This window comes from Hetaerina americana, unplaced genomic scaffold (genome assembly GCF_022747635.1).
Source record: "Hetaerina americana unplaced genomic scaffold, ioHetAmer1.1.p SCAF_5, whole genome shotgun sequence".
Classification (NCBI taxonomy): domain Eukaryota; kingdom Metazoa; phylum Arthropoda; class Insecta; order Odonata; family Calopterygidae; genus Hetaerina; species Hetaerina americana.
Genome location: NW_027287095.1, coordinates 67,173,838 through 67,187,214, shown reverse-complemented (window position 1 = coordinate 67,187,214; position 13,377 = coordinate 67,173,838). Strand labels below are relative to the sequence as shown.

Sequence of the window (13,377 nt, the reverse complement as noted above, 5' to 3'; positions counted from 1 at the left end):
CAGATTGTTATAAGTAAGAAGGCAGCATTCTCTCATGTGATAGCTCGTCTTACTTCAAAACCCTAGCCCCCGGTTATCTCTGCCATCCTCAGTGCTAGGCATAGTTTAGTATACTATAGGTATATTTGTGGTGCTGACAGAGGAGGGGATCAGCTATGCTGTCATGTGTCACTATTCTAATGTGAATCAAAATATTTGTGACAATATTATCTGCTTGTGTTGGTTGTTCCATAATATTTATGGTCCTGAAATATTGAGGTATCATAAGTTGACAGTTTAATTATAGACTGAAACATTGAATGGAACTTTAATTGTTTTACTCAATATAATTGACTTTGAAACAGGTGAGTGTAATAGAGAGTAGAGTATGGATTTTTGCAAGTAGTGAATTCACTTAAATTTTGTGGTAGATAAAGTAATTAAGTTTTAAATTCATAAGAGAAGTAATGCAGTATGGCGCAGGAAAATTAAAACTTAAAAATACGCATCATTGAACAAAATATCACAATGCAGAATTTACTGGTACAGTTACAAGGAGTCACAATATCAAAATTTTTACTAGGCTATTTTGTACAGCTATTAATTGGTTGACAAAAGAAACCCTAATTTCTAATGCCCAAGATAATCATAATTTCTAAGTGTCCTCTTTGTGTATGCTAATAGCTCTGGTGGAATTATATATCACAATTACAAAACAAGCCATTGCATTTTAATTCAATCACAGAATTGTACCCAAATATTAAGTTTGGTTTTATCAACTAGAGTGTACAAGGTCTGTTCACAAAGTATCATTAATTTGGAATTTTCGCGGGTTATTTATTTTTGATTTTTTTATGGCGTTATGTTGATACTTATGCCAAAATATTTGGCCATTTTGAAATTTCAGTTTATTGTTGACAGCTGTTTTGCTGGGACGTGTTTTGGCTTGTGTTCGATTTTTGCCTTTTCCAAAAAATGGATCAAAGAATCTGTATCAAATTTTGTGTGAACAACAAAATTAAGTGCACGAATGCATTCCGAATGTTGACTGTGGGATATAGAGAAGCTACCTTGGACCGAAGCAATGTTTATCGGTGGTACAAAATGTGGTCAGACGGCCGAGAAGAGGTGAATGACGAAGAGCGTGCCAGATGCCCAAGCCCGTCAACAACAGACTAAAACATTGATGAAGTGAAGAAAATAGTATTGGCCAATTGTCAAATCACCATTAGAGAAGTTGCTGAGGATGGAAACATATCGATTGGCTCGTACCATTACCTATGATTTCGGCATGACACCGGTCGCCGCGAAATTCATACCAAAATTGCTCAATTTCGACCAAAAACAGCAACGCATTAAAATTGCAAATGAGGTGTTTTGGACTCAGTCCACGACGACCCAAATTTGCTCCAGAGGGTCATAACTGGTGACGAATGATGGGTTTATGGTTATGACATGGAAACTAAAGTTCAATCATCCCAATGGAAGCTGCAGCACGAGCCAAGAGCGAAAAAAGTGCACCAAGTTCCATGGAATATGAAAGTTTTGCTTACAGTTTTCTTCGATTGCAGGGGGTTAGTGCAAATAGTTCTTGAGAGTAGAATAGTCCCACAGGGTAGAACAGTAAATAAGGAATATTACCTGCAAGTTATGTGCAATTTGCACGAAACAATCCACCGCAAATGCCCGGACTTATGGAAGAACAAAAATTAGCTTTTGCACCATGACAACACCCCTGCTCACACATCATTACTTCTGTGCGAATTTTTGGCCAAAAACAACACTAGTGATGCTGCAGCTACCAAATTTCCCAGATCTGGCCCTCAGTGACATTTTCTTGTTCCCAAAACTGAAGTGGCCCATGAAAGGGCAACACTACGCTACAATTGATGTGATAAATACTGCATCGAAGGAGGAGCTGAACAAGATCACAAAAATGTTTTTTTTGAAGTGCTTCAAGGATTGGAAAAAACTTTGGCACAAGTGTGTAATATCTAATGGGGATTACTTTGAAGGGGACAAAATAGATATTTATGAATAAATAAATAATTTTTGAAAAAACAAATAAGTCACAATACTTTTTGAACAGACCTCGTACTTCATTCAAGAGCACCGAGCTGTTTTGTAAATTTGTGCATCAGGATAGAGAGCTCAGTTCATTTCCCTGTGTTACTTGCAGTTTCCAGAAAAATGAGAAATTGTACTAAAACTCCGACTGCTTGGGTGATGAATGCTGATGAGCAATAGATTCTCCTGGATTTGAATTTCCTAGTCAACCTGAGCCAAGGCTGTAGCGGAATGCTTAACCCATCTCACTTACTTGCCCTTTTTATCAATGAATAATAATAAATAGAAATATCTTGTACATTAATGCATTCAATAAATTTTGGACTAATTTTTACATATTGTCAATCTCACCAGAGACCAAGCCACCGAGGAATTGTTGCAGTATTCGAAAAATCATTGTATTTCACAGTTAGGTTAAAAAGAGTTGTACTGCAAACACACACTGATCTGGAGTTGTGGGGCCAGGGGCTGTCTAGTTAAGGCTAAATACTGACCATCTTGGGATTTGAAACACTTAACCCCATGGAGCATTTTCCCTCTCTATTCTAGTGAACTTGTTTTGCTGTTATGAAACCATGCATTTAAAAAAATTCTTTTAAGGTACCGAGAAGTACGTCATCATCCTCAGACTTGAAGGTTATTGATGTTTTCCCACAGCGATACTTCTTAAATTGTGTCTATGACTAGTGGTAATATATTCTAGTATTGGTACCTTTTCTTTGCTGATTATTCAACTAGGAACCATAGATTCACTGAGTTAAGCTTTCATATTTTCTGTCGGGGCTCTTCAGAACATTTCATCTAAATTATAAACATGAGATAGCTAAAAATTGTATCCTGTCTTCTGTGTTTGCATTTTTCTGTCAATGGTTCAATAGTGGCAGTTGGAGCACCTTTGACACACTTTAATTGCAACTAGTTTTCTTCCTAAAAAAGTCGCTAAACCTAAGCAGGACTTAAAGTAAAGTGCACTAATTTTTGCAAGTTTTTATGCAGTATCTGATTCAGCATCACTATGCTAGTACCTCACAGTACTGCACTATGTGATATTATATGCAAGAACCTCCTGTGGATGGTTCTTATTTTGCTGCTAACCTAATAGTTATCCAAACCTATTTGTCTATTTTCTGCTAATTTAATTGCAACGTAAGGGCCATTAGATTAATCTGAGCCCTCTTGAATCGTAGAAATTAAAAACGTTAGTTCCTCTGAATGTTATTTAAAATGGCTGGTTTTGTCAAACAGTTGACATCTTCCCAACATTACATCAAATACCATAGAATTTACCTGAGCCTTTTTTTTTGAGATTGTTTATCTAGTGATTCCAAACTCCCAACAAATGTCAATGTGGTGGCATTGAATTTCTCAAGGAAGTACATAATGTATTAGGCTCAATGTGTCCTCATTTCTTTGGCTACCACTCTTACACCTTAGAGTAGTTTTCTTGTGTGTTGTAGCCAAAGGTTGCCTTAGTGTTTCTGCCAGATCTCACAAAAAATGATTATTTATATGGAAAAATTTAATAATTCTTTCAAATAATATGTATCTGAAAAATGTGCTGCATTTTGAAAAAATCACATGAATCATTTATGATATAGCAGCACTTCATTAGTTTATATTAATGGTACTCTGTCCTTTTAAAGCGCCATGCATCATTATTGATGGCATTCAATTTGAGCATGTTAAACAAAATTGAATGGAGTATTGAGGCATTCTCATGGCTGATTTTGGTAGTTTCAATACTCCACAGATTTTGGATAGGGGAGGAATAATGAGGTGGGGAAAGTCTTTTGGTACATGACAGTAAGCAATACTTGCCAAGCTTGCTTTGTCACAAAAGTATTGTTCAAATTATTTTTGAGTCGATAACTAAGGAAGAATTAAGTGACCTCTATAGGATTCTGTATTACCTTGAATGATCCTGTTGAAGCTATTATTTTTATTTCTGTTCCCATGTTATAGAAGTATGCAATGTAGAGGTTACACAGTATAAATAATCATTTCATAACAATAGTTTTTGGATATTTCAATTTCCAAGCTTGCGCAACTGAGAAAAGAAACATACAAGGTGATATCTTCTTGGCCGTAAACTTCTGGTTACTAGTATGTACATAAAAGTATAAAATTGCTCTTAAATATGTTCTAAAAATAAAAAATTTTGAGCTGATGGAATTAACGTATCCTAATGATGTTGATTGTATTGTGTAGGTTTCAGCGTTTAGCACGTGGGAGAAGGAACTGCACAAAATAGTTTTTGACAACAGATATTTATTGCTGACATCAAAGGAGAGAAAACAAGTATTTGAGAAGTATGTAAAGGAAAGAGCTGAAGAGGAACGACGGGAGAAGCGCAACAAAATGCGTGAACGGAAGGATGAATTTCGTCGTTTGATGGAAGATGCAAATCTTCATGGAAAGTAAGTTGTTAATTATTGTTTAATTTTTGCATAGAAACTTTTTTGAAAAATCACCTCGCTTTTAATGTGATATTACCACTGTAATTTTATCAACTTATTGATTTTATGTCAATTAAAGTAAACCACATGACATGGGCCTAACATAAATATACATATTAATCCCATTATCACGTTTTTTGTCCCTACCTGCTTCTGAATTTTAATTTCTGAAAATTCATATGTTGAGTTTAATTTTCTGGTTTGAAGTCAATTATTTGATATAATGAGAGCTCACTATCCTATTGGAAATTATTTGCTTTATGGCATTCCTGTCATTGATGAAAGAGATTTTTGTTTTCACTTACTAGCTAACTTTCATGACTTTCAGGCCAGTATAACCATGGCTGCAAGTATTTTTCAGCATAGGTAATTTGATGTTAATTGAAAAACTGGTAATAATGATTTATATTTATTTTTTATGATTTTGTATGATTTACAATTATAAGCAATTTCATCTGGTTGACTCTCGATTATCTGTGCAAATGCATACATGATGGAGTATGGATAATCGAAAAACATGGACAGCCAAAAGATGCAAAAAATGTGGCAAATGGATGTTTATGGAGACTTATTTTTCATTTCTTTTGATTAATTTGCATTTTTTTAGCAATGAAAAGTACAAGTTTTCTATTTTTCAGCCATTTTTGTAAAGGAGGAATAATAGTTTTTCAGAACAAAACTATTATCTAGTGAATAGCGGAGTGTATTTTCGTTAGAAAGTGAAACCAATCATGTAGCCTTAAAAAAGCAAATGGCTGGCTAAGGCTGAATTGTGACAGAGGATTGCTGATACGGGTTCATATTCGCCATTTGACTCCAATTAAAATGATGCTCTATTGATAGTTAATGACGTATTTGTTGCTTAGTAAAGCTATGTATTTGCTCGCCTTAAAGGAGGTTTTAGAATTCTCATTGCTAATAAATGTGAGAGAAACGATAATTGGGATTGGAAACAATAATTGTACGGTTAGTACAAAATGTTTGAATTCAAAAATACTCTACTGTTGACAACCTGTTATTTTGAGCTGCTGGGAAGAGAATAGAACAGATAATTTGTGCACAGATAATGGAGAGTTAATTGTATTGTTTTTAGCAGCCAATAGTAGTTACTGTGCTGAGTTCATTACAATGAACATTGCATTTAATTTGGTAGAGGCTATATATATCATTTTGGAATTGGTTGTGAATGTAGTCTAGTAATGTGAAGGGTATTTTTTTAATTTGTAATTTTTAATTCCTAAACACATGTTAAAGAATGACTGATGTCAAAACAAATTTGTCATGCCATGTTTTTTATTTATGAAATTTCAATTTGTAATTTTGATATTTTATACATGCTAATACAAATATTGGATGTCATAGTTTCAGAGTTATTTTACTCAGAAATGATAGGGTCATGTTAAATTGTAGTGATGTGGTTGAAGGATGGGGATGGTAGGTATGCCATTTGACCTAGTGTTTTTATGATGCATAAGTAGATAGTAGTTGGGCTGAGGTATGATAATGTTTCATTCTTTCAGATCCTCCTTCAGCGATTTTGCTCAGAAGTATGGGAAAGATGAGCGCTTTAAGAATATTGAAAAGATGAGAGAGAGGGAAAGTCTGTTCAACGAGTACCTGCTTGAGGTCAGAAAGAGGGAGAAGGAAGAGAAAGTGGTAAAGAGAGAACAGGTACGACAAATTACTATCATGTTCTTACTTTGGTTCAATATGAGAGGGTTTGGGCTATGCAGTAATTAAAGAAGCTAATCAAACCTTATAATTTTATTAATCAACATTACTGTTGATATTAAAATCATTTCTGTCCTGATTGAGCCTATTGGTTTTGCATTAATGGTACTTAAACATCGTAAATTGGAAATGGTAGCTATTTTCTGTTTAACTGATCTCTTTTTTTAAAAGCTGGATTTCATGCCAGTATCTAGTAAATCATTAAAAAAGTTATGTGACATTTTGGGCTTTTTTAAGTTAAATGTTACATTTAAAAAAAGGCCCTTCAATTCTCTACCCTGATAATGCACATTGTCTTCCTAAATTCTCTGGATTCATTCAAATCATGTGCTATATCAAACTATCATTAATGTGTCATTTATGCTTATTAGAATTGCCTGTTTTTGTTATAATAGAAGTTGATTTATTTTATTTTAATTGTAGTTGTAGATAGAAAAATTCATTGCACATTGCACATTTTCAACTCCTGGCTTTGAGTCATTGTGGAATGTTATGTGTAATTATTTTTTTTTAATAGCATTCATCATTGTCTTCTGTCAATGGGGATGCTGCATGAAACCCTAATGATGTTGAACAATGTGTACTATACATTCAAAAATGCAGTGAACTCTATGAATTGTTTCCCTCTGATCATAAAAATATTATCTATTTAGTACTATCACAAACTTTGTGCCAATATAAAGTCATTTTGCAGAATCATTTTTTTGCTTTTCTATTGTGGGACTTACATAATTTCAGACAATGTTGATTTGAGCTAAACAATAATTCTGAAAGTACTTTTTGTTAGTGATGTGTACTGTTTTCTTAAATAATAATAATTGTTTTCTTTACTGAAGTTTAGCAGTTTTTGTCAAGAATGTCATGCAGCATATCAATCTTCAGATACAATGGCTTGTATTTAGGCCAGAATGTGTGCATTATGTAAGGAGTAATTTATATGATTATATGTTCACGTAAGTGTATTTGTAGTGCTTCATCTTTTTATTAGGATTAGGAAAACTTGACTCCCTAAAGGATCAAAATGTTAGTTAAATATGTTTGTAAAGATGTTGACAATTTATAGATTTGTACTAATTTTGTTTCTGAGTAATTATTTAAACCTATTAGTGATATAACTACAGTGCAATCACCTTATGACACATATAAGCAATAATTTAACTGTTTGTGTCTCCTTGAGGGATGACAAAAGTTATCATTTTGTTGAAAATGATTATACTCCATTTAATATTTATTAGTAATCCATGGAAATGGCAATGCTTACTTTAGCAATTTTTTATGCCACCTATGGCTTGCAGCAGTTAGAATTATCTATTAAACAAAGAGTTATCTTTCATGTGAAAAATAATGAAAGTGGCAGGAATTTTTTTCGAGGCATTCATAATAGACTGGTATGAGTTTTCTGTGAATTAATATCTCAGGATAAAGATGTTATAACATGGAGTTGACATTTCTAAATATTTATATATTTAGATTGGGATGAATATTTTTTATATATACTTGAATAGTATTACTTATACTTGAATTTATTTATACTTGAATGTTAATCGGAATTGAGTATCTCTCTCACTTTTTGAACATTTGCATTGCCGTTTAGTTGATGGATGTCCAGGGCATTCCTTGTTCTAAACCTCCTCTCTACTCTCCCAGAACATCTTTTGCCAGTTGGAAATCATTCCTTGGGATATGGTCATGGTCTCTGAACCTGATTTTCTGAGCTTAACAGACACTTTTATTGCATATCTTGTTCCATGGAATGTAGCATCATAAATTCATGCCATAACTCTTGAACAGGGGTCCAGTGTAGCAGTGATCTGTCTACTAAAATGGCCCCCTGACAACTGATGTGGGTGGTGATACTTTCCCAAAACCTCCCATTACCTTTTCCATCACAAATTGCCCCATGCCAGTTGTCTGTGTTGCAGGAAAAACATTTCACTTACTTTATGGGTCAGACCCTGTGTACATCTATCCCAAACAATTCTTGCATCAAATGAGGTGGTAGTCTGGTGCCGTGGTGTCTCCTTTCATCATTTCATTGTGCGGTCAAACTTCATGTTCACAATTTTTTTTCCTTTTCTATCTCTGTTTCATGCTTTGATTAATTTTGCTGAGATAATATTCTTGAGAAATTTTGCATTATTTTCTGACCTTTAAAATGACTGTTCCAATGAGAATGATCATAATTCTTCACAGCATAGCTTACTCATGCTTCAAACTTTGGTAGTCCTTCCCAGAAAAATTCATGTTAGATTTATTGCATTTGTCCCACCTTTTCTTCTAGTCTTTGAAGATATGCTGGAAGCTAGTTTTTGATTGATCCTTCAAATTTCCCTCACCAGCCTTCAGCGTAGTTTCTGTTAATAAAAATCACCTTCTGCAAAGTTTTTACTTCATTTTGAAATGAAATAAGTAACTTTTAACTAACTTAAATTCCACACATAATTTTGGAATTACAAGTGTGTGTGGAATTACAGAGTTACTTATTTCATTTCAAAATTTTATGTCGATTCCATAAATTTACATTGGAGACAACAAAATTTGTTACTTCATATTGAGGAAAACTTGGTGCAAGGTCCAGATTCTAGAGTGTCTGAGGAACACCCTTCACATTGATTTTTCGGAGAGATTCAGCGACAACTTTTGACATATGTGGCTATGCCTGCCATGCCAGGCCATGGTTCAGCATCCAGACTTATGCTTTGAAATGTAGTCTTGGTGAATTTTCCAAATTTCCTTGTAGTGTATTACTCCATTTACCGTTGTGTGTGCTGGTAGGACATACCCGTGCATTATTTTCTAAATAAAGAAAAAAATGATAATGACCATAGGCTCTTTCAATGTTGGTGAAACCAGATATTTTCTCTTTGTGTGCCTGTTTACCCTCTGGATTACATTGATGTAGTCAAGTTTCATGTGCAGTGAAAACCTTTCAAAGTAACTCCCATTGTAACATCAACTTCAACAGTGAATAAATCTGAACACAATTCTCATGTTTATTAGATATAAACACTCTCACAACTTACCATGCACAAACACGTTTTGCTATTTATCAGCATGTGGGTGGCTCCCAGGAAAATTATTAATATTTCCACCAATGCTTTAATGCTATTCGATGATATTCTCCAACGTTGGCATCAGCAGGGGAAATGTTTACTTCTGTAAGAGTACAGAATGGAGCTAAGGGTTCACCTTCCCTTGAAATGTCTTCCTTTCTCAAACATTCAAAACTTTTTCTAACTGTGTTATAGGGAAGAAGTCTTTCCGTAAGCCTCCTGTAGAGTCATATAGGTCTCGGCTGACAATTTGCTCTGGTGAAAGCATAATTACAGTGCAGGTTAAAATGTATTTGTGTGTCACCTCCATGAAGCTGTTGGCGAATCGAACATGATTCATGTTGCAATGGCTGATGCTATCCAAGAGTCAAATCAATGAAACTCGTACCATGTATGTCATATCACATCAATCTGTCATATCACATATCAAACTAATAACATTACATAAAATGCAACTTTTTACAATAAGTAATATGAAAAAAATGTTATGATCACTCTTTATTGAACAGTTCTAGCACATCATCATGCCTTGCCATCTGCTTAGATGTATGGCTGTATGTGATAAGCTATCAGCAATAATGGTAATTGGTGATAATTAGCATTAGGCATATTTGGGTAGCTTGAATTTATGGTGGTAAAGTTCACTCAACCTACCTGCTATGATGGTATCAAAGATGATGTGACTGATTACAATAATTGGCAAAAATTCTAATCTCCACCCTGCAACCTCAGGGCAAGCAACTGTGGCGAGCTTCAGAAGTTTGTTCAGCATATTCAAAGATCATTTGTATCAGAGCATATTTCATGGCCACAGTAAGGAGACTGATGAACAACAGAACATTGAAACAGCTATCTTGTATTTATTTCAAGTACTCCTTGACCTAATATATTCTTATCGATAACATTCCCTTTCTATGTCTAAGCTCCTTGGCCTATTATTTTTACGGCATAGTTTTTCTAAGTACTCTTATCATTTCTTCGGAACCTGTTCTGCCTTGTTTACTTTTTACCCATTGTCTCTCTGATATTCTATTTAAATTTTTCTTTCTTCAATTTTGACTGTTCATTCACTTTTTGGTGTCCGTTTCACCCAGTATGTAAATTTTCCATATCCTTGCTCTGCTCTTTTCACCATGTTTCGTTTGCAATATTTATGTTCAATTGTAAAATAAATATAACTTTTTCTTGGGATCATGAGTGTGTAATTAATCAACTATAGTAGCGTTCACTTGAAATATAGAGGTATCATGGGCACTAACTAAAATTGCCCATCTTTGTTTTAGATTTCTCTATGCATAAGCACACACATCTACATGTATATAATTACCTGGAGAGCCACCAAAAAGGTATGTGGCAGGGTGCAGCACCAGGAGGAAAGGGTGAGGGATTGGGGTTGGGGTTTTTCAAATGGGTGGGGGAAGGTGAAGGGAACCTATAAAAAATAAATATATATGTAACCATGCACAGTCCCTACCATGTCAATTAATACTTATTTTGTCGAACTGACTCGTGAAGGATTACAACTACAAGCATAATGGTCTCTTATCGTTTTTTGAAAAAATGACATTTTATATCTGTTGGTCTTGCAGTCTCTCTCTCGAATCTTATCTGTGTCTTATTTGAAATTCCTCTGACTGTAATGCGTTAGGGTTAATGTTATGTTCTTGATGTCATTAGACAAGGACCCATCTTTAAATGTTTTTAATGAGTTTAATCTATATAGTAGATGCTGCTGTGTAAGGGAATCCCAGCCTAAATTTTCTAGCAAAGTAGTTACGCGACTGCATTGGTCGTAACAATGTTTGACAAATCTAGCCCCCCCTCCGCTGAACTTGATCTAATTCCTAAATGAAATTTATCTTTTGAGGATCCCACATACTGACAGCATACTCTAGGTTGTGCCTGAATAGGGCAAGAAAACGTCATTCCTTAACTTTTTAGTCGCATTTACTCAGTACTCTTTTTACAAATCCCAATATTTTATTAGCACGACCCCATATACCTCGTATGTGCTTTCACCAGGACAGATTGTGAGTAATTGTTACACCCAAGTATTTAAATGAATCTACCCTGGTGATCTCGGTTTGTTTCACGTTGTAACTAAATGGGAGGGAATTTCTCTTTTCCTAAAAATGTATTACTATGATATTTTTCAAATTTAATTCCAATTGCCATGTGTCGCACCAATTCTGAATTGCATCTAGGTCCTTAGCTACATGCTGACTGCTTCCAATTATACTGACCAATGATAAATGTTTCATTCCCATTGTTATTTTCATCCTCTTATGGAGTTCTTCTCATCGATTTTTCTTCAAGGTCAATTTTTAAACATGGCACAATTTTATTAAACTTCGCACTTCGTTTGAACACAAGCTTGGAAAAATGTGTGATCACTAGTAATGCTAAGATTTCTAGAGACAAATTGCAGTAGTAGGTGCTCAATGAATCAAGGTATTCCCCTCTCTTCCGCACTTGCTATGCAAAAGGTCGCTCATTAAGTGAGTCATTTTTAAGATCAATATTTTTGCCCTCTGTGTGAGGTGCTTATCAAGTAAGGTTCCTCTGTACAGTGTTATTATTTATCCTCTAATAGGAATATTTAGTAAAAATTGAACTCTTGTATGTTCTAACTAATCATGTGCAATTGTTCAGCACATATCTGCATGACCAATTACCATATTTTCCCATCGGTAACGTGCGTGTTATCCATACAAAAACGTTCAGGTGATCAAAAAAATGAGGATGCACGTTATGTATTGAAAATTAAAAGAATCCAAACATAGACATATTTTTACACGCACTATATATAATTTTTACGGGCATACATTTTATACATATATATATATATGTATATATATATATATATATATTTATTTATTTATTTGTTAAATATAATATATATATGTATATATAATATATATTAAATTTTAATACATATATATATAGTAAATATATTATATATATGTATATATACACACACACACACACAGATGCGCGGCATCTATACATGTTCTAGATAACTATGAAACCCTGGGCATGCGGTATCTATACAAATTCATTACAATTACAAAGTTCTGGGTGCGGGTTATCGATGGGAAAATACGGTAAATTTTGTAACACAACAAGAGATGTATGAATATATATTTAAAGAGGGCAACATATTCTGGGACAAATGATGTTCATTTCATTTCTAATAAGGGGTTTAAAAAGTAGTTATTTTGATAAATCATTAATTGAATATTAATAAATTCTTATACAATCAAGTAGCAGCAAATTACATCCGTCTATCTTTTCCCATCGAAGCTTATTCTGACTCGGCTAATAATTGATCCAATGTGATGATATAGGATTCAAGGATTAACAGTTATTTATGAAGTTAATAGCTGGAATTTGATATGGCGCAGTACTAAATCTCCCCTAAATTTTTATTAAAACCAAAATCATGTTTTATAAAATATACGGGCAATTCGTCGGTGATGGAAATTCACGATATTTGTTCATCTTGAATGTACAGTGTGAAGTAATAATCTATTTCTCCTATCTGGTGCCTTTTCTTTTTTTCTTTATAATCCAGTTGATGTATATGATTGCTACAACTCATCAGATTTTCATATAATGGTACACTATGTAATGATCCCATGAGTGAAATGACAGCAATAGCAATTAATAGATTGTTGATAGATGTATCTATAATGGTGAAAATTATATAAAAAACAACCGGGCCTTACAATCTTAAAAGATACAGCCTCAAACATGTTTAAATTTTCAAAGTATTCACTGGGGTGACTTGCCAGGATAGTAGATCATCGAACACATGGATGTATATCACTTTGTAAGTTGAGCTGTTAGTCTTCATAACCATTTGTTTATAATGACAATAACGTTTTATTGAATTTTTTATGATACATCAGTATTTTGTTACACTGTTCTCCGTAGGTTATGATTCCCAAATGATCAATTTACTAGAATTTTGTAAGATTCGCATCAACATCAATGACAGCAAAGCTTCCTACACACTATTTCTACTTTGGGTTCTAATCTCAGGAACCTTTGGTGCTAGAAACAATGAAATGAACTAACCCATCTCTACT

General features: G+C 34.0%; 1 protein-coding gene across 1 annotated transcript in view; it reads left to right on the top strand.

The window, feature by feature from the left end:
* LOC139694413 (transcription elongation regulator 1) overlaps positions 1–13,377 on the top strand; it is a 67,312-nt gene that overhangs the window by 34,469 nt on the left and 19,466 nt on the right. Inside the window, exons 11-12 of the mRNA XM_071592954.1 lie at positions 4,255–4,463; positions 6,023–6,173. Coding sequence (XP_071449055.1) covers positions 4,255–4,463; positions 6,023–6,173 — 360 coding nt within the window. The remainder of the gene's footprint in view (positions 1–4,254; positions 4,464–6,022; positions 6,174–13,377) is intronic.